This window comes from Anser brachyrhynchus (assembly GCF_964034855.1).
Source record: "Anser brachyrhynchus genome assembly, chromosome: 9".
NCBI lineage: Eukaryota > Metazoa > Chordata > Aves > Anseriformes > Anatidae > Anser > Anser brachyrhynchus.
In genome coordinates, this window is record NC_137703.1 from 15917478 (window position 1) to 15940534 (window position 23057).

The 23057-nt window shown below is 51.0% G+C and overlaps 2 protein-coding genes across 5 annotated transcripts; one reads left to right on the forward strand and one right to left on the reverse strand.

Moving 5' to 3' along the window:
- Nucleotides 1-1949: 1949 nt before the first annotated feature.
- DNAJB11 (DnaJ heat shock protein family (Hsp40) member B11) lies at nucleotides 1950-14252 on the reverse strand. The gene is made up of 10 exons (XM_080603661.1): nucleotides 14119-14252; nucleotides 13848-14004; nucleotides 11512-11609; nucleotides 10544-10676; nucleotides 9507-9649; nucleotides 8868-8950; nucleotides 8184-8241; nucleotides 7500-7611; nucleotides 6949-7108; nucleotides 1950-2870 (listed from the first exon to the last, which is right to left on the reverse strand). The coding sequence occupies exons 1-10, from the start codon at nucleotides 14196-14198 to the stop codon at nucleotides 2806-2808; spliced, it is 1089 nt and encodes a 362-aa protein (XP_080459787.1). The 5' UTR covers nucleotides 14199-14252; the 3' UTR covers nucleotides 1950-2805.
- On the forward strand, nucleotides 14197-23000 carry TBCCD1 (TBCC domain containing 1; the record flags this gene model as incomplete). Of its 4 annotated transcripts, none has more annotated exons than XR_013954671.1 (8): nucleotides 14197-14754; nucleotides 14871-15020; nucleotides 16533-16899; nucleotides 17828-18014; nucleotides 18163-18660; nucleotides 19047-19195; nucleotides 21748-21911; nucleotides 22473-23000. XR_013954671.1 is itself a non-coding variant. In XM_080603657.1 (7 exons), 6 exons carry the CDS (start codon nucleotides 14197-14199, stop codon nucleotides 21875-21877), a joined length of 1890 nt encoding a protein of 629 aa, XP_080459783.1. In that variant the 3' UTR covers nucleotides 21878-21911; nucleotides 22473-23000. The 4 variants fall into 4 exon arrangements, 1 of the variants encoding a protein (XP_080459783.1); XR_013954672.1 differs by having other exon boundaries at nucleotides 18163-18616; XR_013954673.1 differs by lacking the exon at nucleotides 19047-19195 and having other exon boundaries at nucleotides 18163-18616.
- Between the last annotated feature and the right edge of the window lie 57 nt (nucleotides 23001-23057).

A 23057-nucleotide genomic window follows, 5' to 3' on the forward strand; every position in this document is an offset into this window, starting at 1 on the left:
TTCTAGAAACACATTTCGAGGTCAAGCATCTTGCTGAAGGAGAAGGACAACGTGCCCGTGTCTGAAGGGTCAACAATCCTTGGCTTGTGCGCGGCGTCAGGCCCTGCGAGGTAGCGGAGTCCCCACGCACCAGGACTCACCCGCGCTGGCAGAGCTTTGCTGAAGCAGAGGGCACAGGACGTCACGGCCACCGACCCGCATCCCACCAGCCCCACCACCTGGGAACACACCTCCCACCATCGCAGAAGGTGCCCAGCTCTCCTGAAGCGAGCGGATCGAAGTGCAACAAGCGGAGCACCCGTACAAGATGCAGCAGGCACCAACGCGTGCTGCTGCGCGGGAGGGGAGCGTGGAAGCCCTGGGTGCCCGGCCTGAAGGCAGGGGTGGCAGCGAGCCCCAGCTGCTTGCACACACCACGCAGCAGGGCAAGGAGGCTGGAAGGAAGCAGGGCTGCCTGGCAGGGCTTCGGGCTTTTTCTCTTTCACATCTCAGTGAATTACCTGCACCACGACAACAACGGAGCCGGTCTCTGCTGCCTTGCGTCTCGCTCTCACCCTGGTAAAATTGTGGCTTGGCAGCTCCTGTTGCTGTTCAGCACGGCACGGGCCTCTCAGGGCAGCACAGATCCACAATGGAAAGGGAAAAAAATAAAACCCTACAGGAAGGAAAAGAATTAGCTTGGAAAGGAAAAGCAGCAGTAAGCACAAGTACTTGTGCTCAGAATAAGTGCGTTGTCTGCTGCTGGGGGCAGGGGTAGGAAGGCTCACGTCGCAGCCAAAATCTTGTGCAGAAGCTGAGACCTTGCTCTAAGGTTTTTGGTTTTGCTGCTGTGCTGGCAGCGTGGGGCACGTTGGTAGGGTAGAAAGAAAAAGGCCATGGAGCAGTCAGCAAACGGGCCCCCGCAGGGCTGACAGCACGAAGCAGCCCCATGCGCAGGGCCATCAGGTGCATTTGTGTGCAATCAGAGGTTTCAAAACATAATCAGAGTGGGGAAGCGGGGCACGGAGCTGCCTACAGAGACCTGGAAACACCTGGCCAAAGGGGCTGATGCTCTTCTAGCAGCCTCAGCCAGGATGAACGCCTTAGGCTTGAGCAAGGATTTTGAGGAAGATGAGCACTGAGAGCGAGGGTCTGGCAACCTGTGTTCACCTCGCCCCTCTCCCGGCTGTTCCCGAAGCCCCAGGTTTGCTCTGCCAAAGCAAACGCACAAAGGATCCAACAGGAAACCTTCCCGGTGCTGCTGCTTCCGCTGCGTCAGCTCCTGCTGCTGCTGGATTTCAAGGGCTGGGTGGGACGCGGCTGGACCACTGCGGCACACAATGGCCGGGCCACAGCTCTCCCCCTCCCCAAGCTCAGATCTGCACTACTCCGACTTGAAAACAAAAGGAAAACCCAAAAAGCAACCTTGCGTCTCCTGCTGCTTTTCCCCGGCAAGCATTTCCACGTGGAAAAGGCAGATCCCATCCGCTTCCCAGCTCAGGGGATGCGGCATCGAGCAAGCAGCCGGAGGGACCCCGCTGTACAGCCCCGTGGAGCACGGGATAAAGGAGCAGAGCACCATCCTGCAGCAGCTGACTCATCTCGCTCCTACATCCCCGTCACGGCGCAGCAGCACGAGGCTGACTGACGCAGGCACCTCTGGGAACTTTCTTCGCTACCACTCCCAAAATTACAAATAACACGCAGAGATGAGCGTTTCTGACAGGGATGCTTAAAGGAGCAGGGACTTGAGGGTGAAGCTGCTTCACCAGAGCAGCACAGGTACGGCCCTGCTGAGTCATCCATCCCTTGATCCACATAAAGCAGCTGCGGAGCTGCTGTCGGTGTTAGCAGCAGCACTGTCCCCCTTTACGGCAGCTCATGGCTTAGATCTCTAAAGGGACCCTTCCTCAGTCCAACGACTTGCAGCTGTACCAGGGCAAGGGCTGCTGAGACACAGAAGCAGGTAGTTTTTGCCATTCCAACTCAAACATCTTTATTTCTGCGCCGTTAGCTTCCCTGTCCTCACGGAGGACAGGGTGCAGGAGGTGAGTGAACATTTCCAGACAAGCCACTGGTTACGTTTGGGGCAGGGAGGAACCAAGACCACGAGGAGCCGTTCCCATTATTTTCCCTGAAATTTCACGCTGAAGGTCCGAGGAATCTTTGCTAAACCGTTGTGACTTTGAATCTAAAAGTGAACATTAACTTTTGGGACAAGAGGACTACTTGGTAGTGATGAGAGCCCACAGGATCTTTCAGAAAGTTTTTTCCCCAGCCTTCCCAGCTGCGTGTGGGTCCAACACATTCTGTAAAGGCCCTTCTGCCAGTCCACTCCCAACAGCAGCTGTACTCCTGCCCCAGAAACACATACTCTGAAGCAATACCGCACTCTGGACTCAGAGGGGAAGGACTGGGATTAGAAAAAATACAAAAGAAACTCAGAAGAGACTGACACAAAGGACATCAAAAACAGGAGAAGCTACGAAAATATGCTGAGATGGTGAAGAAAAGTCACATCAAAATATATTTAAAAAACAGAAATTCCAATCTGTCTGGAATTTAAAACTCCTTTGCCCCCTTTTTTTTCCTGCTCAAGGAGTCTTTGTTGTTCCAGGAAATGGAACAGGATAGGCAGCACCAATTGTGTCCTGAACAGGGTAGTATGCCCCACAGCTCATCTGAATGCTTCCACCGTTTAAAAAAAAAAGACATATATACCTCAACAATCACCCCACCCTCCCTCTTTCCCATTCTACAATGGGCAGGAGAAAAAACCGCAAACAAATCTGACTTTTGATTTAAGTCCTTTTTTCCCCCCCCACATCAATATCCCTGCAATCCGTTGTACACCTTCTGCACAGATCCTTGTTTCAACAGCTGTTTGAGACCTGCAAAAGAAACGAAGGCGTTACTGCACAGCACAGGCAGGAGGATGCTGCAGCTGCTGCATTTAGCAGTCCCTGCTACATTTACACATCGACTTGGAGGCCCCCTGGCACGAGCCTCTCGAGGCTGAGCCCACAGATCTGAGTAACGCAGTCAAACACTGACACTCTGAGCATGATTTAAACAAACAAAAAACACCAAAATCCCCCCAAACCCAGAGGTGCAACAGCTTTACTCGTGCTCCTTCAGCATTTCTACAAGGAGAAATAGGACCGAAGTTAACAGTGCCAGAACAATGCTTTCATACGTTCTCTGGACCACAAAAAGGCAATGATTCCAGGGAGAAAATCTCTGCTATCACTTCAAAGGCGAGAGCACCACCTTGAGATCCTCACAGCTCTGTGAGGGATAGAGCTAGAGATAAAGCTCCAACTCCCAGATCATTTTGCTATTGAAGTCGAGAACAAGTTTGCCATCTTAAGTATAACTGCACCAAGAAACGGCTTTGAGAGCATCTCCAGAGTTTAATTCCAGTCGTCTAGCTCATCTCCCCAGGCTCCCTCTACAGCCCAACAGAAATCCTCTGGCAGCACGTTTGGGAAGGCTACGTCTGGCTCCTCCTCGAACTGCCAGCTACAGAAAGCCAGGCAAATAATTACAGAGCAGGGGTTTTCACACCGGTGCGTGGTGCCTGGGGACAGTACTGTTCGCTGGAAGTAGTCCCTAGACTGCAAGTTTGCAAGTTTGTTCTCTTACTCGCATCTGTGGAGTTGAGCGCTCTACAGAAAGCTCGCATTTCTGTTTTGAAAGCCAGTGTTTGTAACTAGATGAGCATCGCTAGGCTGGATTCAGCCTTTACAAATGCCATCCTCCCCACCCTTGAAAACCCATTCATAAAACACCCTAAAGAATTGATGCCCTGATGTCCTGTCAGCATCCAGAGCAAGATAAGAGAACGGGAGGGTGAGTCAGCACTGAAACCACAGCAGCTAATCTACTGGGGTCAGCACATTCAGGAAAAGACTGGCAGGGCTGCTTAAGGGTCATATTTGCACTGCCCAGAGGAAGCAGACTGGCAAGAACATAAATGTCACGCTTTTTCCAGGGATAAATCAGAGGGGACTCCCTCTTCAGAGTCAGCCTGGTCACCCACAGTGCCAGCACTCCCAGCCCTGGCCGTGGGGCCCCTCGGGGCGCAACAGCACCTCTGCTCTGACCACCACCAGAAAGGATTGTGCTGGATCCAAGATTGAGAGAGCAAACTTTCAAATAAATTAAAAAAAAAAAAACTAAATTGCTTTAATTCTGATGTTAGGTATCCCCAAAACAGCACCAGCCTCAAAACAAGCACGCTGGCTTGCACCACGATGTGACAGAAGAGAGGATTGCTGTCCTGCCTCAGATCAGCCTGCTGAGCTGCAGCCAGAGTCCCGGTGGAGGGGGCTGGGTGCTGGGCCTGTCTGCAGAGCAGAGCACGTTCGGCTGCCTGGAAAATTCTGCAGTGGTTGCCACCTTCAAGCAGGGTATGTAAGCAGGGAGAGGCAGACCAGTTATTAAGATCAACCAACTTACTCATAAAAAAAACAAAACAACAAACAACAACAACAACAACAAAAAAAAAAACAAAACAGCAAGAAAAAAAAAAACAAGCTTACAGGCATGGAAATCCTTTGTTAGGAGGACTGGCTAAAAGACAGTATGTCTCCCTGCAAACCTTGCCCTGCTCACCTACCCTTAACCCATTCTGGCTACAGACACTACTGTCCTTCAGGACTGGTTATTTGATGCACACAAGGTCACAGAAGTTCCGTTAAAATGCTGAAAAACCATCCTGGAAAGAACTGGAAATAAGAGGCTCGAAGCTACTTCCTGGCCCATGTGTAAGCGGATGTACCTTCTGGCCGTGCAGCCTTTCAAAAGGAAGGACGTAGCTGAAGAAAGGTGAGCTCCAGCAACCCAGAAAAAAGTGGGATTTGCACCACTCCTGTACCTCGTTTCCTGCTGACTAGCTCTTAGGCAGATGCACACTGGCCCCAAAGATACCCTCATTAGCGCACAGGAAGTTTTAACACTTATCTGATGCCCCAACCCCAGTGTTGGGGATTTGGTCCTGGCAGCCAGGAAGCCTGACGTTCGGTGCCACTGCACCCTCACTCATTCACTACAGCCAGCTTAAAGTTTTCCTGACACCGCTGGCAGGTGACAGGCTACAACACAGCACGGGCGCTTTGCTGCCTGCTGGTGCTCTCTGAGCACTCTGGAGGGAGATTTAAGGGTCCCCAAAGACAGCAAACGAGCGTCGGTAGAGATGTGTAAGAAATGAGAGAAAGTCACTTTGGATCAGCAGGCAGTAAACTCCCTGATGCTACGCAGGCAGGAAGGAGAGCATATTGTTTCTCTGACCCTAGAGCTTAGATGGACCAGAGCACTGCTCTCAGTCTCACTGTCTTCTGACTGCCCCAGGAGCCATCCATATGGTTAGGAGATAAGAAATTAGGAACAGCGCCAACAGCAAGAAAAAGGATGTTTTGAATTCTGAGGCCTACAGTCTTCCCTTGAGTGTGTACACTGAACTGCTGCCACACAACACGAGCAGACCTATTCCCTCATAAAAACCCTGAAATCTCTGCATGTTTGGAGATACTCTAGCGCACAGGAATGCATCTGACCGCTTACCCAGTCACCTTCCCCTCGGAAGGGTGGAATTGCTTTAGGAGGGTATGAAACACCCAAAGGCCCTGTGCCTGAACACACCCGTGCCAGCACCATCACCTCCCAGCTCCTGGGCACGCTAGCTAGCGGTTCTGACAAACACGCAGGGCTCGGTCACTGCTTCTTGCCCTCAGCCGCTCCTCAAACCGCCACCAGCAGCAGCCAGAAGAACCTCACGTCCACACAAGAGGCGCTGCTGCCTTGTGCAGGCTTGGGAAGGACAGCAGAGCCTGGAAGGAGGACACCTCGCGCTGATGCAGACACAGACCTCACAGCCCAAGCAGCTGCAGACCTGACTGCAGGAGGAAGAGCCGCAGAAGACGGGCCAGTCCTGGAGCTGCAGCCACCAGCTGGACTCCCTCTGGTAGCTCACACAGCGGTGTTGACACAGCAGGAAGGGCTGAGAAGATACCACACGGGGCTTGGCTGCCCTCTACAAACTCTAGGAGTCCAGGAAAGCTGCACGTTTGCTTCTCGCCACTAGGACAGCTGCCAGAGTCCACTAAAATGGCACATTCAGGAGGAGGTACGATAGCCCTGACCAGCAGGAAGAAGTGCTGGGGAGCAGGGTTTTCTGCAGGAGAGCTGCATTGCTATGGGCCAGGAACTTCTGTGCCCCCCAGCAGAGGATGGGGCAAAGACGTCTTGCCTTCATGTCTACTGCGATGCCTTGAGCAGAGCAGCAGATCCTACTGCAGAAGCCATTGAAGCAGGGATGAATTTCCAGCTAGGAGTACAGCATCTGCCCTCCCATCAGTTTTAGGATTTCGACACACCTCACCCACAAGCTTCCATTCCAGAACTGGAAGCCGAGTAGCTGATCTCTCCAACCACGCAGGTCTGCACTGCACACACCTTCCCCGAGCACGCCCGAAGCACTGAGGGTACAGGGAGATGTACGGAGGCACAAACCCCGCTGAGCGCTGCACGGCACTGTTTACCCTTGGCTGTAGAGGGATTTTCACGAGCACTGCCCCCAGGCAGAAGCAGTGGCTGGAAAGCAGCTTGTGAGCCTACTCCAGGAAAGGCAAAGCAGACGGGCTAAGCCCGGTAAGTCCTTCGCTTCAGACAGATGGCCAGCTACAAAACAAAGCGCCGGCAGGTTTGCCAAGTGCAACATTCCAGTAGTGGCACATCGCAACCCAGTCCTGTTCCCTACAACTGCAGCAGCCAAGCTCACAAGCTTCAGAAGAAAATGAAAGCTATTCACAGGGCACTGGGCCAAACATGTTGTGTTGTACAAGAGATCCATGGAAAGGAAAGCCCCTCCTGACCACTACAGGCCCCTGGTTCAGTTATGCCAACTTCTAACCAGCTTTCGCAAGAGAACTGCGCAGCCCAAAGCCACAACAGCCGTCAGACACCCACCTTCTCGCTGTTCGTTTGTCAGCTGCTCTTTGGGGAATTCCACATCAAATGTGATTATTAGCGAGCCTTTGATGTTATTGTTATCAAAATTTGGAAGACCTTCTCCTTTCTTCCACAGTTTGGCCCCAGGTTTTGTAATTTTATCCCGAGCAACATGGACCTAGAGACAAAAGAAGTTTTGTAACTATTGTTCTGTGTATGTACCCCAACCCCCCAAATGCCCTTTGCAGCCCGCTGAAAAACTTCATCTGCTATTGATTCCTTGCCAAAGTTAGTGACATGCAAGGGGTCCGGGCAGCATTACTGCCAGGACACGTGACAGTACTAACACCAAAGACAGAACTGCTCTGGCGGCCTAGAACCCAGGTCCTCACCACGCACCTTGTACAAGGCGCTTTGGCTCTGGAGGAATTGGTGTGGAAGCCTCTAGCCGAGGGGACGTTGGGCACAGCCAGCAGCTGCGCAGCCCCCGTGCGAACTAGCCCTCAGCACAGCAGGCCTGGGAGTTAAATTTTATTTACACGGAGCAGGAAAGCAAACTGTTTCCTCACCTTGTGCCCATCCAAGTGGGTGATATCCATTTCAAAACCTGTAAGTGCCTCGACCAGCGAGATTGTCACATTTGTATACAAGTCATCTCCTCTTCTTTCAAAGACTGGGTGCCTGTGGAAATAAGAGACTGGAACATCCCTTCTTTCCCACAGGAAAAGTGGGTCCTCTAGCTTCCTCCCCTCTCTTTGTGAAAGGGTTTAGAGATTTCACAGAAGTCAGCGAGGAAGTGAAGAATGAATGAAATTTAGCTTCATTTTCCTGTGTGAGATGCATACTACTAATAGCCTTTCTATTTCTAGGGCAATGAGTGGCGAGGCGTGTCAAGAAGTCGTGACTCACTCGGCAATCTTTCTTAATAGTACATGCTCTTACAATAGGGAGATCGCATGTTTATGGAAAAAGGAGATACTTCATGTGATTCAGGCAGGAGCTAACTCACGCCAGAACTCGGGCCAAGCACAACAAAAGCAGAATACTACCGCAGCATCCTAGCAGCGGTGAACCCTCTAGCATCCTTGGGGCTCAACATCCTGCACAGCCCTGACTACCGGACCCCTGGCTGTACCAGCTCTGCTGAAGGGTAAGCAACACACTAGCCAAGCAGGCAACACCGGCCAGAAAATTGCTTGCAAACTTCCTTTACAGTAACCAGAAAGAGTGGTGTAACAGGGCCAGCCACTTACTTAAGAACTTTTATTCGGAAACGCAGATCTCCTGGCTCCCCATCCACATGGGGTTCACCTGTGAAAGAAAAAAGAGCTCTATTTAAAGGAGCTAGTTAGTACAACCGAAGAAACAAGCAGCGCATTGTTTCTTTACAACAAACAGCAAATACCTATACACAATGGAGATTTGCAGCTCACGTGTTCAAGGGAAAAAAGCAACTAGTTGATTCTTATGACTACAACCCTGATAAGAAGTATTTTTTGCTAAACAACCCAGGATTTTCAGAGCTATCACTCAATGAATTCATACCTGTCTGCTGTTATAAAGACTTGCCCACACATTAAGGATACCCATCCTTTTCTTGTTAAAGGACTTGAATTCCTTGGACAGAGGGGATTCCCTCACATACTCAAATCAGAAGCAGACGTTCCTGTTCAAGTTACCATCCGAAACATCAGATTTAGGGCTTTTTTGTGCGTCTACCCAGTACCACCAAAGGGAGTGGATCTCAGTTGTTGCTAAGTGTGGATAACACTCTACATGCTCCTGGATTTCAGCAGCACGCACTGGACGCAGCACTTCAAATAACACGTGCTGATCAGTTACCCAAAGCAGGGCCCGGACACTTTCACTGTCACGATGACCAGCCTTGCATCAAAGAAAAGGAGCAAGCCACAGCCGGGCAGCGCCCGTGTACAGACCTTCCCCAATGAAGGGATACTCCATGCCATCCCTCACGCCTGGCTCTATCTCCACTTCTAGTGTTCGCTCTTCGTTCACAAGCCTGCAAAGGGGAAGAACAAGCAAGCGCTGAGTTTCCAGCATCAGGTGGTAGCAGCTACTTATGTTTCTGGGAGAATGAGAACACCCCCACACGTTAACACGTTCCTTGCTCACATCTAAAACTGGAGGCTGAGTGCTGCCTTTCTCGCACACTAATACTCATCTAGAAGAGAGGGCAAAGTGAAGCTCCTAAGCGCACAGCCAGCATCTGGATACGCGACTACAACATGGTATTCCACATCCAGCTGTCCCCAGCTGGAAACTGTGGGCTTCTCCAACTTTGCTTCTGCAGGTTTCAGGTATCAGTATGAAATTTCTGCTGCAACAACTGATTGTTCAAGGAATAAAGAACTGAGAGAGCAAATTGGTAAGCTCTTCATCTAATAGAGCTGGCCCTTTCTACTCTAAAAATAAAGACTCTCTCTCCTTAGCCACGAAAAACCTGGGTTAAGCGCTCCCAGATTGCCCAGGTCTTTGTGGTTGTACAGGCGCTTTTCTCCATCTAGCGGCAGGTTTTGAATAAACATGCACATAGCACTGAAGAGCACAAAACTCACTTGACGTTGGGACATTCATCACAAACAACTTCCTGAGTCATCTGGAAACGTCCAGGGCCCAACTGCGTGGTCCTCATCTCCTGCCGGCAGTTGCATTTCCGTTTGCCAGGTGCCTGCCTTGCCACTGGCTTGTTCCTGACAACCTGCACGAAAGAGGCGGATGTAAGCAGACAAACCAGCACCCGTGGGCCTTGACTCCCCAAACAGTTTGAACGTAACTTGTTTTTTGTGCACTCTGCTGCCTCCACAGAAGCCGCATGTGATCTTGACAAAACATTTCTCTAAGCGGTTGTCACCTTATGCCTCCCACTGATCACCCACTAAATTCCCAAGCACCAGAAAACCAACTCCGAGGTCCTATTGCCACCTTCCTAACTAGGAAAGGTAACACCAGGCTGAAACCTGATGCCTTTGGTTGGGATAGCTTCCTCGTTTCACGCACTGGGCAAAATTATGCTGAGTTTCTCATTTACCCAGATGCTCACAACACAAATTTGAGCATTTTGAACTCTACCACAGTACAGCAGAGATTGCGAGCACCAGAAATACAACTTGCTTAAAAAATAATAATTAAAATGCCACTATATGTTTGTTAAGTATGCAATCCAGAGATTCATGACGTGCTTAGCCACATAAAAAAGTGACGAAAAATCCACAGCATGGTTTTCTAAGGACTGCTGAAAACCAGAGAACTAAATTAAGTGCTTTAGCCTCAAATAACAATACATTCTGGAGAGAAACCACTAACACATTTTCCAGCTGGGTTACTGCAGACTGGCCACAGCTAGGCCCTGACAGGCAGTAAGTTACCGTCACAAGAAGCATCATATAGGCAAGTTGCCAGATGGCAAAGATAACTGATGGAACAATGTATTCGTTTATCTGCTACCAAATAGCACCATAACATCATCCACTGACAGACACCGAGAAAACAAGCATCTATTTTAGTTCTGTTCTTCTGGAGAAGAGAGAGTGGCCTGGCCAGCCACCTGGGAGCTGAGAACACGCTGGGGAGCCCAACAGGCCCGCAGACTTACCTCTACAAAGTTCCCTGAATACACCTCCTCCAGCGTAACCTCCAGGTCCACGATGATGTCGCTGCCCCGTGGGATGTTCCTGTCCTGTTGGCGAGGGTTACCTCCAAACATGAACCCGAAGTCCCCAAAAAAGCTAGAGTGAAGGACATCAGTTAGTTCAGGAAGGAATTCTGATCAGAGGTGGCTTTGCTGAAGAGAGCCATCCAAGGCAGCAGCAACGCCTCTGAACCTGACAGCTGCCTAACGGGAGTCCTCTTCGCACGGCTCTGCTGCTCAGCTACCCTCACCCTGAGGCTCAAGCTCTGAGCACTGCGAGTCAGCGCTAGCAGGTTGGTTTTCACGAGTTTAAGGGCAAGCAGTATGAGAAAAAAAACAACAAAACACCCTGACAAGTCTGAATGTTCTTCCCCAAACGGACCTGCAGACAGTCGGAGTTCTCACCCAGAAGGATTACACGGGAAGAATGACTTAAGGAATTATTTTAGCAATTTTTTTCCTAGCAGAACCAAAAGGGCCTTGAAATAACCACGAGATCAGGTTGCTCTCTGGAAGTCACTACAGCATTACCTTGCAAAAGGAAGGAAAGAACCCCCAAGTGCGCACACAGTCTGTGATAAAAGGTTAAATGATCATGCAGCAGAAAATGCAGGAAAGATGCTGCGTGTTTAATGCAGCTGCAGCACCTCACAAGTCACCCACGTGAGCAACAGCCATCCATGTGGACAGACACCGCTGGTTCCCACTTACTGCTCTTGGAGAAAGGGCTACCGCAAGACAGACAAATGACAGCAGCAGGTAGGATAGCCACTGTAAATGTATTTCTTCAAACCCTCCGCTGTCACCTCAGATCAGTGCTCCCTGACCAGGTAGAAGCCCTTAACACTGAATTTGCCTGTGTCAAACGTATGCACGAGCATCACAGAATTAGAGCTCCGACTACAGAGTAACCCGAAGTGGCAAAGTCTTACTGCGAGAAGATGTCTCCATGGGAACTCTGGTGCCCGTCCTTCAATCCCTCCTCACCATAGGCATCGTACTGCTTCCTCTTCTCCTCGTCCGAGAGCACCTGGCAGCGGGACACAAAGGGACAAGGCTTTTGCCCACAGCTGAACCGGGCTATTTAAACAAGGGGCGGCAAAGAGCCGTGCCAGGCTCTTACCAGGGGTCGAGCAACGCTTCAGGGTACAGAAGCATGGGCTACAACTTGCTCGCTGCACTGCGAAGTTAAATGTTTGTTGGTTAAGTTAAAATTAGTTTATTAAAACAGCAGAAACAACGCAGAAGACATGAACAATACCGACTTTAAATCTTAATGAGTTGAAAGACTCAGAAGGGAATAATAATTCAAAACCAGCTCTTACAAAGCAGGAACTGCTTCTCAATGAAAACAAAACAACACTCAATGTCCCCCCTCATTTCTCTGCTTGTTCTTTAAGCCTGTGGAACACGTATTCCTCTGACAAGTGTTTCCTAACAATTAGCAACGAATGCATGTTTGCCTACCCAGTTAAATCTGCCAGGTATCCTAACTCTGCACCAGCTCGAACACTGACCCTCACTTCTAAGAGCAGCCAAATTCAAAAGGAGCAACCTCAGTACTAAGGCACAATAACACATCCCAACACACAGCACTCAAGGTTGTAAAGCTTTAAAGTTTTAATTCCTAGGTGTTGATCTTTGCTCTTGCTCCTCACCCAGAGATCTGCAAATTTCCAGTCAGATTTAGCCTCCCTTCCCCTTCCTGACCAGTTGATGACATTCTGGAAGGTCACAATTGCCTGGTTAACTTTCAGAAGACTTGAAAGGAGTGGAAACAGGTGGAGAAGCTAGTTCAATGATGGTAAACAGTCTGAAATTGTAGCCAGTGATAAACGTCAGCAACAAAGGGGAAGGAGAGGAAAAAGAAAAACCCACAAAACAGTAACTAACTATCAGCTTCATCTTTCCAGGGCTAGAGATAAGAGCTCAGGTCTCTGTCTGCCACCTAAGATTTGCGTTAAAGCACCTGTTTCACAGAAGTGGGATAAATTTTCCCTTCTGTGATCTGTTGGTGAAGGAACAGAATTCTTCTGGTGGACTACTAACAGTATCACAAGCAATAAGAAAGAAATAAGGAACAAAACATTTGCCTTTACGTTCATTTTGCTTCTTTCTGCAGACTTCAGTGGAACACACCGCTCCAAACATCACCAGGAGACCTCTTGTTTGTTATGCTAGGTTGCCTCAAAAGCAAAGCAGCTACAGTGGGTAAGCTTAGAAAAAGAAAAGACAGCAAAAACTTCATCCCCAAACCATCCTGAGACTAACAGCTGCTGTTACATGTAGGAGTCTCCTTTAATTGAAGCATCTGTGTCTGCACCACTCAGCTGGCATGTTAAAAATCACTCGGGCTGTTTGAAGGAAGGACACCGAGCAGTTTAATTAACCTACTTCCCCCACATTTTTTTCCTGAAGACTTTGCTCTAGATACTCAGCGAGACAAACCTTGAGCAGCAGTATAGAGGCTGACGTTTTATGTTAAAAAACACCCTGGTGTTAGGTGAGAGCACGCTGCATTTGTTTTGCCTGTGCTGGCACCAGAACTCCCAATGTTATGCTGAACAACTTGGACTCTGATGTGCTATTTCTCACCTCACTTTCTCAATCATTTCGTATTTGCATGTCGGAAGAACAGAGCAGTATCGGGGCGGCAGCAGGCTGCACGGGGGGGACAGCCCCTTTTCTTCTGACCACAGCTCTTGGTTCCAGCTCGTCCTACAGCCTGACTCCTCCAAGCGAATGCCAAGCCCCCACCTGGCTCCCTGCTGGTCAATGCTCTCATCTTCCTCAGGATCCCTCTGCTCCAGGGGGTGGCAGGAGCAGGAGGTGACCAGCAGCGGCAGAGGGAAGCAGAAGGAAAGGAACAGAAGCAGCTGCCCTGCGTGAGTTGTGTCAATGCTCATGCACATGGCAGAGGAGAAAGCAGGTTTTGACTTAAAACGTATGGCTAACAGTTTATACACAATTTATGTGGTATGTTATGCTATTGGTTATTATTTATATGCTGCTCTGTTGTCATGGAACAGAACTCCGTATGTTTATGGGACTAACAATGGTAAAACGACTTTTTCTGGTCAGCCTGGCAGCCTCTCTGCCCACCTCTTTTCATTAGGTAAAGCACCTGAGATCCAGCACAGGAGCAGGAGGAGGCCGGGTCTCCCCAGAGCCTTACAGAGGGGGGTTTACGTCTCCCAGAAGAGCTCCTGGGGGCGTGAGGCCGATTTCCCCCCGCAGCCTCCCGGCGCAGCTCGGCCCCGGCCCTCACCTCGTAGGCGGCTCCCAGGTCCTGGAACTTCTCCTGCGCCCGGGGGTCGTCGGGGTTCCTGTCGGGGTGCAGCTGCAGCGCCAGCTTGCGGTACGCCTTCTTGATGTCCTTCACCGAGGCGCCGCGGGACACCCCCAGGATCTTGTAGAAATCCCTCCTGCAGCGGGGAGACGCGGGGAGGGCAGAGGGGGGCGGCGGGGCCCCGTCAGCGCCTGAGGGGGGGATGGGGGCGGGCGAAGGGGTACGGGGGGGGGGGGCGGCGGGCACTCACCCGGCGGCAGCCTCCCCGCAGAGGCACAGCAGCAACGGCAGCAGCAGGAGGCTGAGGCGGCCGAGCCGCCCGGGGGCCATGGCGGCGGCGGGCCGGCAGCGGGGCGACGAGGAGGAGGCGCCGCCGCCGCCCCGGCCGCCCGCCTCACGCCTCCAGCCAATAGCAGCGCGCCCCGCCCACTTCCGCCGCCGGCCGCCGGCCAATCCGCGGCGCACACTTCACCGGCGCCTCGCCGGCGGCCAATGGGAAGCGTGCTCTGAAGGGAGCGGAGGGGGGGGGCGGTGTACGGCGGGGCCGGCCGTCATGGCGGCCGCCGTGGCGCTGTGGGTCCGTACGGAGCCGCCGCTGCTGGGCGCGCTGCCGGTGCCGCCGCCCGCCCGGCTGGGCCGCCCCTACCTGCGCAAGATGGCGGCGTACGCGCGGCGGCGGGCGGCCGAGGGCTGCTTCCCGCGGCTGCGGTGGCCGCGCTGGCGGCACATCGCCTGCGGCAAGCTGCGGCTGGGCAGCGGCCTGGCCTGGCTCTACTTCCAGCGCTTCCTCCGCCTCCGCCCGGCCTGGCCGCCGCGCAGCCTGCGGAGAGCGGAGGCGGAGGCGGCGTGCGGCAGCGCCGAGGATCTGGAGCGGGAGCGGAGCAAGGCAGGGACGGGGCCGCGGCCGGGGCCGGGGCTGGGCGGGGGTCGGGGCCCGGCGGCGCCCTCCCTAACGCCCGTGGCGCCCTCCCTAACGCCCCGGTGTCTCCGTTCCCCCCGCAGCTCTCCGTGGACACGCTGCAGTTCCTGCTCTTCCTCTACCTGCAGCAGCTCAGCCGCGTGTCCCTGCGCACGGCGCTCCGCGGCGAGCAGTGGCCCAGCCCCGCGGCCGCAGCCCCCGGCCCGGCGGGGAAGGGCGCCGGGCAGAGCAAGGTGGTGGCGCCGAGGGGGCTGTGGGGGGGCCTGCCTCGGGTTTCGGGGGGAGAAGCGGCCGGTTCGGGCTGGGGGAGCGAGGCGCTGCGTGTGGTGGCGGTCCTGAGCTGGGAGCGCTGCGGTACGAGGGGGAGGTGGGAATCCGCGCGGGCTGTGCGCGGGGGCTCCCCGCGCTGTGGCTGGTTGCGGGAGCTCGCTCTGAGCCCGCCCGGCTCTCCCTTTAAGAAGCGGCAGCCTCCTTGCTTGTCCAGGCAGCCCTTCCTTCCGTGGAGGCTGCTGTCCCATCTCCTGTTACAGAATGAGGGGGTCCCAGGGCGCTCCCTAACAAAATTACCCGAGGTCGTGCTTCAGAGAGGCAGAAATGCAGTCAGTCAGCCCCCTGGGAATGACAACACCTCCTGTAAAGTGGTCTGAAAGGAGATTTGGGGTGGGTGTATCAGGTGCAGCTTGCGGGCAGCTCTGTGAGTTACAAGCTGACCGCATCGTGATAAAGGCCGGCTGCAAACCTCAGCAGGCTTGTTGTGGCTGTGCTGCTCTGAGCTGTACGAGCATGGGAAGCATGGGCAGGGGCAAGCTGAAGTGACTGGAAATGGGTAGCCCTATTAGATTTAACAAGAAGACTTAACAAAGAAAGAAAGAAAGGAGAGGACCTGATAGATGGCTGTGAGACAGGTAGGACTGGAGCACCCACTGGAATTGAAAAGTTGATGTTTTCTTCAGACCGCTGCTCAGGTGTCGCTTTTACGTAAAACACTGAACAGGAATGAGGGCTGCTCTCTGCACGAGAGGGTCTCTGTCACAACGCTGGGCTCTCCAGCCGCAGACGAGATGCTTGTGGCTGCGTGTTGTGCCCTTACACCTGCAGCCCTTGCATTTGGCGAGGACAACATGTAACCGCAGCTGGGTGTTAATTCTGCAGCTCGCAGGCCAGCAAAGGTAGTCTTTATTAACGTCTGCCATGGCTCCAATCTTTCACTCTTCATGGTATGGAGCCCTTTAGAATCTGAACTAGCGCTTCATTCAGAGGTTGGTTGCTTTATTGGTCTGCTTGCCTGTGAAGAAATGACCCCCTGCTTTTTTTTTTTCTGTAGCTCCTCATCAGAAGCAGTTAATCATAGCTGAAGGTCTGGAGCAGATGCAGCGATTTTCCAGCAGAGCAGTTGCAAGACCTTGGCTGTCAGCTATTGATTTGTTTCCTACCTTCAGTGCTAGCAGCAGCAGGCTGAGTTTGTGTGGGAGGGATTGCAGGAGAATCCGTTTCTGCTTTCTAGAATGAAATAGCTGGTATTTGGAGTTAGAATAAGAACGCTTTTCTTTCTTGGGGGAGCTTGCTGATGAGCGCGGTTTCCTTTCTGCATTTGGGAAGGGCAGAGCAGCGGGACCAGGCACTATGTCTGACCAGCTTCCCCTCCTTTAGAACAAGCTTAGGCAAGGGTGTTTGTACAGTACTGGTGGAACTTGTCATCTCTCTGAGAACTCGCCTCACTCTCGCTTGTTTTTCTGCCCCCTAAGAACTGGAACGACCAGGACCACCATGCCTTCTTGCTCGCCCACCTCTCGGACATGCTGGAACTGCTGCTGGAGCCGGAGCAGCTCAGCGCCTCTTCCCACGCCACCAGCAACAGCTTGGTGTCTTGTGAAGCTGTTTGTGCCCTGAGCTTTCTCATCGAAGGGACTGTGGATGGCTCTGGGACCGTCTATCCTCTGCACAAGCTTGCCCTCTGGCAGCCATGTCAAGGGAAGAACGGCTACTCAAAGAGCGACAACGCTTTCTCCTTCCGCAAGCTAGAGAGCTGGCTGCGCTCCTGCCTGACGACAAACCCTTTTGGAATGACTGCCTGCCTCAGGTCTGGGAAGAAGCTTGCCTGGGCACAGCAAGGTATCTGCGGGCCTTGCCTTTACTTTTAGAAATAACTTTCCAGCCTCGATTCCTCTTGCTTAGCAAGGGTCTGGCAGGGGCTTGCTGCTGTTCCTTCCAGCTGACAGTGAAGATGGGGAAACTGATAGCTAGGGGTGAGTCTGCAGGAGCAGAGGGTGCTGTGTGACACCTGTGTGTGTTTTTTCCAGTCCTCAGATCACTTTTGTTTTCAAAGCCCCCTCGAACAACGTCAGCATTGCTACCTTCGTTATTCAAGTACAGCCAAACAGAAAATAGATAATGTGATGTGTCTGTGGCAAAGCTGAGAACTGACTGGGATTTTTCATGCCTTGAATCCCAGCCCTTCACCCACAAGGGCGTTGTGGGGAGCCAAGGCACCTTCCCCCTTAGGGAGGAAAAAAAAAAAAGATATATTTTTTTTTCATTTGACCGCACAATAGGAGGAGTGGCGGTGCGTTAGGTAGAACAGTGAGGTTGCTCAAGGATTGTGCTGTAGAGGGAGCATTTTCTTGGTTTAGTATGTCTTAAAGTGTACTGTCCATACTTTCAACACAACGCTGAACACTTGCCCTAAAGACCTTCCTGCCAAGCGCAGATTTGTGTCCGGGAACTGGAAATGGAGATGCCCATGTCCTGGCTTGCGGGAGGCTTTGGCTGCCCTGAATGCTTTTGAAGGTTTTTTTGATCTTTCAGTGTGCCCTGGAGCTTCTGACTGCTGTGTCCTGCCCAGTATGCATCTGTGGGTGGTACGATGTTGCGTGGTGACATGGTGTCACTGTGCTACTGTCACGTTTTGGGCTGATTACTTTCGTGAGGCACTGCCAGATGACATGGATGGTGAACCATCGTGTCTGTGTCTCTGTAGGAGGCATGTATAGCCTCTTTGTTTTTCCTCGTTTTAAATGTATCGGTTAACTTTATTTTGCAGTAGAGGGAACAACCAGGAGAGCAAAGATTGCCTGCAACACTCGTGTGGTGCCAGAGGTATTCCCCATGGTGATAATGAGCCAGGTGTACAAACAGACGCTGGCCAAGAGCTCGGACACCTTGGTGGGGGCACATGTAAGAATTCATCGCTGCAACGAGTCGTTCATTTATCTCCTCTCTCCTCTTCGGTGAGTTTTTGTTCACTGCAGGCCCAGCCAAATATTTTTTCAGTGTTTGTTCAAGTGTGAAGCTCTTGTTAGATGGATTAAGTAGCGAGAAAGTTCTGGGTGTAGTCTTTCCTGCTCACTGTGTCTTCGTTCTGTTGCTCTTTTGCAGCTCTGTGACCATTGAGAAGTGCCGGAACAGCACTTTTGTGCTTGGCCCTGTGCAGGTGTCCGTTCACGTCCACAGCTGTGACAACGTCAAGGTCATCGCGGTTTGCTATAGCTTGTCCCTTTCTTCCACCACCGGCTGTACTTTCCATGTTCTGACGCCTACCCAGCCCCTTATCCTTGCGGGTAACCAAGCGGTCAGCCTCGCCCCGTTCCACACGCACTATCCCATGCTGGAAGACCACATGGCTCGGGTGGGCTTGGCCACTCTGCCCAACTACTGGGACAGCCCCATGCTGCTGGGCAAGGAGAGCAGCGACACGAGCGTCTTCCGCCTCCTGCCGCCCTCGGACTTCTACACCTTCGTGATTCCCTTTGAGATGGAAGGAGACACCACGGAGATACCGGGGGGGCTTCCCCACGCCTATCAGAAGGCACTGAGTCAGCGGGAGCAGAAGGTACAGATCTGGCAGAAAATGGTGAAGGAGGCATGCCTGAGCAAGTGAGTGCCGCGTCCCGACGGGTGCGTGAGCTGCACTGAAGCTCAGCGCGGTCATACAAACGAGTTTTGTGTGATGTGGTTCTGCAAAAATGCTTTAGTAATGGGTCGGTTTGTTTGAGCTATGTCTTGCATGCCCATCCTAAAGTACGAGTACTTAGCATTCCTGAGATCCTGATCTTTGATATTATAGCGAGGGGAATAATGTTTACAGTTAACTCTGCAGGAGGTGCTTTCTCCTGATGGCATTTTCCTCGCTTGCAAAGCTCAAGGGGAAGCATGCCTAGATGCTGCTGAGGGCCGAGGCGAGGGATCTGTCCTGGTGGCACGAGTTTACAGCTTACCTCATGCTGGGTACTGTCTCCTTGCTGTCTCTGTTCTGCTTCCAGTGCCGCATGCTGACGTGGGTGAGATCTGGGCACGCACCCTGAACAACAGCTCCACAAATTATTGGCCTGCAGCTGATTGGTGATCATTCTTAGCCCCAACCTTTACATTGAGATTGAAGCTTTAAATTACTGTCCCACCTGTTGTTGAGGTGAGCTAAGAATATGCATGTGGACCGTTACCGTAGATCACCTCACGGACAGTAGCTTTTAAAGTTCTCTTGAAAATTCTCTGCCCAGCTTTTACTGTTCTAACTAGGCCTAGCCTAGCGCGTCTCGTGTACTGATACACATACGTTCGCTTTCTCAGCACCCGTTGGGGAGTTCTGAAAGAGTTCACCTTGCTTCCTTTGTCAACGCGCTTTCTTGAGCAGCCAGACAGATTGGGCAGGTGTAAAAAGCTGTCATCTTCAGTTTTGCTGCTTTTATCTTTTGTGAACCGTTTTGTTGCAACAACCTGAAGGATTTGGCTTCAGGACAGAGAATGGGGGTAGGAGTGCAGATAGTTGATTTTAAAGACCTGAAGAGGTGAAAACAACTTTTGATCCCTAAGCTGTACTTGCACTGTATATATTTTCTTCCTGTTCTGTGCTCAGCTGATGAGTTGCGATGGGCTTGTAACTGGGTGCTGAGAAGCAGGGATCTCAGAGGGGTTTGGTCTGTGGGACACAGAGAATATGAAAACCTCCTGTTGGGTCAAACAGTCAACAGTTCCTTTCATACCAAGCTGAGGAATTCGAGTCTGGTCATTCGTTGTTCTAGAGCAGCTCCCTCAGCTTTCCCTGTCCCTTTGTGGCATTCAGAGAGCTCAGGAGCCTGCAGTTTGGAAGAGCCCCAGAATGGGGGGGAGAAGGGATTCTTGGGTGGGATTTTGCTACAGATGGAGGATGGCTGAGCAGTAGTGACCTAGTAGGGGTGACAAAGGTGTAAAAACCTTCACAACTCTAAGCTCTTGAATCTTGAAGAGCAGCAGAGAGGAAAATCTGAACCTCGACTGTTGTGCTGGAGTCATCCTTGTGTTTATCAACCTCATCTGAGGTGCTTCTTGTCTCTGCAGCCATTGCCCTCCCAGCGCTGTTGCTCTTCCCCCAGGGTTTTACAAAGGTGTTTTGCCCATCAAAATCTTATAGCTGAAGAAATGTTAGATAATATGGATGATGCACTTAGTTTTAATGTCCTCTACGGCAGTCACAGGGAGGTGGGAGCTTGGTACTGGATCCCTTTATTACATAAAAGGGGAAGAAGGGGGCCAGGTTTAGAAGGTTGCTGAAAAGAGGCTGGGCAGTTGACAGTGTAAAGTGTGTCTGTCCCCTGCAGGCAGGGAGACGACTAGACAGACAATTTGGAACAAGCAGATTATCAGGTGTGCAGAAAGAAAAAAAGCTACTGGTGCTTGAACAGGGAGGTGAAACAAACTGTTACCAGTAAAAGCCATCTTTCAAAAACTTCAAGTTGTCTGAATGAGGAAAGTGGGCTAAAAAAAAAAAAAGAAAAGAATGTAAATCCTGCCAGGCTAAAGGTAAAAACCGCATAAGACGGGACCAGTAAGAGAGCCTGAGGAACAACTTGCAAAAGCGTAAAATCCTGCTTGCTTGTTTTCTGAGCACATCAGACAGAAAGTCTTTCAGGGTCGGCAGCAGATCGAGGTGTATAATAAGCACTTGGAGAAGATAAAACCATGAGAGAAGAGAGGAGTGACTGCCTTTGTGTTCACGTTCACTGGGGAGGAATTTAGGTTAGTTTCCAGCCTAGAAGCCTGCTTTCTGGGGAATTTGTCAGTGGATGTCTCCAATGGAAGTGACAGTACAAAGAAGAAGAGCCTTTAAATTGAAAAAAGGGTGTGGGTAAACTGGGCCCCTCTGAAGCTGAGTGGCACAGAAATGAATAGGGATGGTTTGCTGCTTTTCCCAGTACAGGATAGGAGCATCAAAACAAATTAGGAACGCGTCAAAGCAAAACCACACAAAATCTCCAAAGGATATTGAAGATGTTCATGTTTTACTTAGGTTCAGAAATGTATTGTGTAAGCTCATAGAAAAAGAAGTCTGTCAGGAGCTATTCAACACTAACGCCACCTTTGGCATAAGAAATTCAGGAGCTGAAGTGATCCCAGATGGCTGGGAAGTTCTGGAGAAATACTGCCATGAGACTGCGCTGCTCTTGGACATTTGATCACTGCCAGAGAGAGAGTGATAGAGGTGACATACCCTGTTATTGTTGGTCTTGCCAAAAAAAAAAAAAGTTATTTACTAGTAAAGGGAATTACTTGAGGAGTGGTGTTTATACGTACGTTTTTTCCCCATCTCCATTCTCTCTCTTCCAGATGCTGTCAGAACAAAATTTTCTGTCTCCATTGCTTGAACACTCATTACTGATCTTTTTCTACCTTTTCAGACGGTTTTTAATCTGTGCTCTAAGGTTAAAGCAGAGGAAGCCTTATGGAGTAGGGTGGCTGCTAAAGGAGTGGGAAGTTTGTGTCACTTGTGTAACTCTGCTGAGTTCTACCTTTGGGGTTAATTTTAGTTACATTCACGTGGTATAAACCTTCTCTTCTTGGTACAGGCAGTTCTTGAACCAAGCCCAGCTCTTAGCTGATACGTTTAGAGGCTTGTTTCGGTAGAGAAGGTGAGGTTTAGAAGAATAATACTGTAAAAAAGCACGACTTTTGCATGCTTCCTTGCTGATCGTCTTCTTTTGGTTGCAGGGATCAGAGGAAGCAGTTCCAGATGCTGGTGGAAAGCAAGTTCTATGAATGGCTGATTCAGACAGGGAACCGTCAGCAGCTGGATAGCCTCGTCCCTCCTGCTGTGGGCTCCAAGCAGGCAGCAGGATAGCATCGTGTTCCTGGGCAACAAAAGGAAAGGAAGGGTGAGTACAGGGCTTCTCTCTCGATTCTTCTGTATCTAGAAGACTTGTCCCATATTTGTGTGTGCAGAGGAGGAAGGAGCTGGAAGCTGCTTGGTGGAGATTCTCCCAAGAGCTATGCGTTTGGTTTTAGTTCTCATTTTGCAGTCAAAACCTCTTCTTAGTTTGAGCCTGTTCTGTGTGTACTCAGCACCTCCCTTGTTCTCCACAGGTGGTGTTTGTTTTGCTGGGGTCATCCGTGTGTGTTTGTGAAGGCAGATAGGCTTATAGTACATAATCTGAAGTAAAAACGTATTTGAGCAGCTGCCTTTTTAAAGAAGCTGTGTATTAATGTCTGTACTCACCTGTCTCACTTTTTAGGAGAATTGGGCGAGACTTTAATTATTTTGCAGTCTCTTCCCAAGCAGAAGTGGTTTAGAAGCCGGAGGCAGGCCCCTGTCCTGCTCTTCTGCTGTTGCATATTTCAAACCATAACATTTTTTTCCCCTTTTTCCTCCTTAGTCTTTATGTTGCTTTCTCTTTGCTAGTGTTGGGCCTAAAGTTTGCTTCTCTACTTTGTTACAGAGTTGTTGGAAGAGACGGTGGTACCCTGAAGACACTTCTCATCATGACTCTGCGGCTGTCCTGACTGAACACGTGGATCTGATGCCCAGTCTCGGTGTGGATTTGGACATCTCTCTGGTTTAGGATTTCAGTTGCTGCCACTTTCCCAGGAATGTGCTGTAACTATTCTGTGGGTAACTGAGAAAGTGCATGCTGCTGGAGGATGATGAGCAAGTGTGCCTGCCCCTTGTCGCCGGGCAGCTGGTGTCAGGTAGCATCCGCGGTGTGCAGGCGTCCACCAAAGGAGCCTCTCCTGATGCGGCACTGGACGTAGGGGCCGTGGCTGTCCCACGCATCATTACGATACAAGCCAGCTGCACTGTTTTTATAAATGTGAAAAGCAAATGTTTTGATTTTTTTATGAATGAAATTCTATAGATTTTTTAAAATACAAAGATGGCACTTAAGCGATGTGATTTTTGTGGAATTACCTTTCTTGTACGTTTGCTTTGTTTTGACAAGTGTCAATAAAACAGAGTTCTCAGATAAGCCTGGCACATGTTCTGGGGAATGAGTTTTAGCTATACAGTTGGTGTTAGAGGGACA

What these genes read in the sequence shown, in the direction of transcription:
- DNAJB11 (XM_080603661.1), bottom strand. Translation starts at nt 14,198, where the DNA reads ATGGCCCCCGGGCGGCTCGGCCGCCTCAGCCTCCTGCTGCTGCCGTTG. An exon ending in ACCTGGGAGCCGCCTACGAG is followed by an intron (nt 11,610 to 13,847) that starts GTGAGGGCCGGG and finishes TCCCGCTGCCAG; the next exon opens with GTGCTCTCGGACGAGGAGAA. An exon ending in CCCACTTGGATGGGCACAAG is followed by an intron (nt 7,109 to 7,499) that starts GTGAGGAAACAG and finishes TTTTGTCTCTAG; the next exon opens with GTCCATGTTGCTCGGGATAA.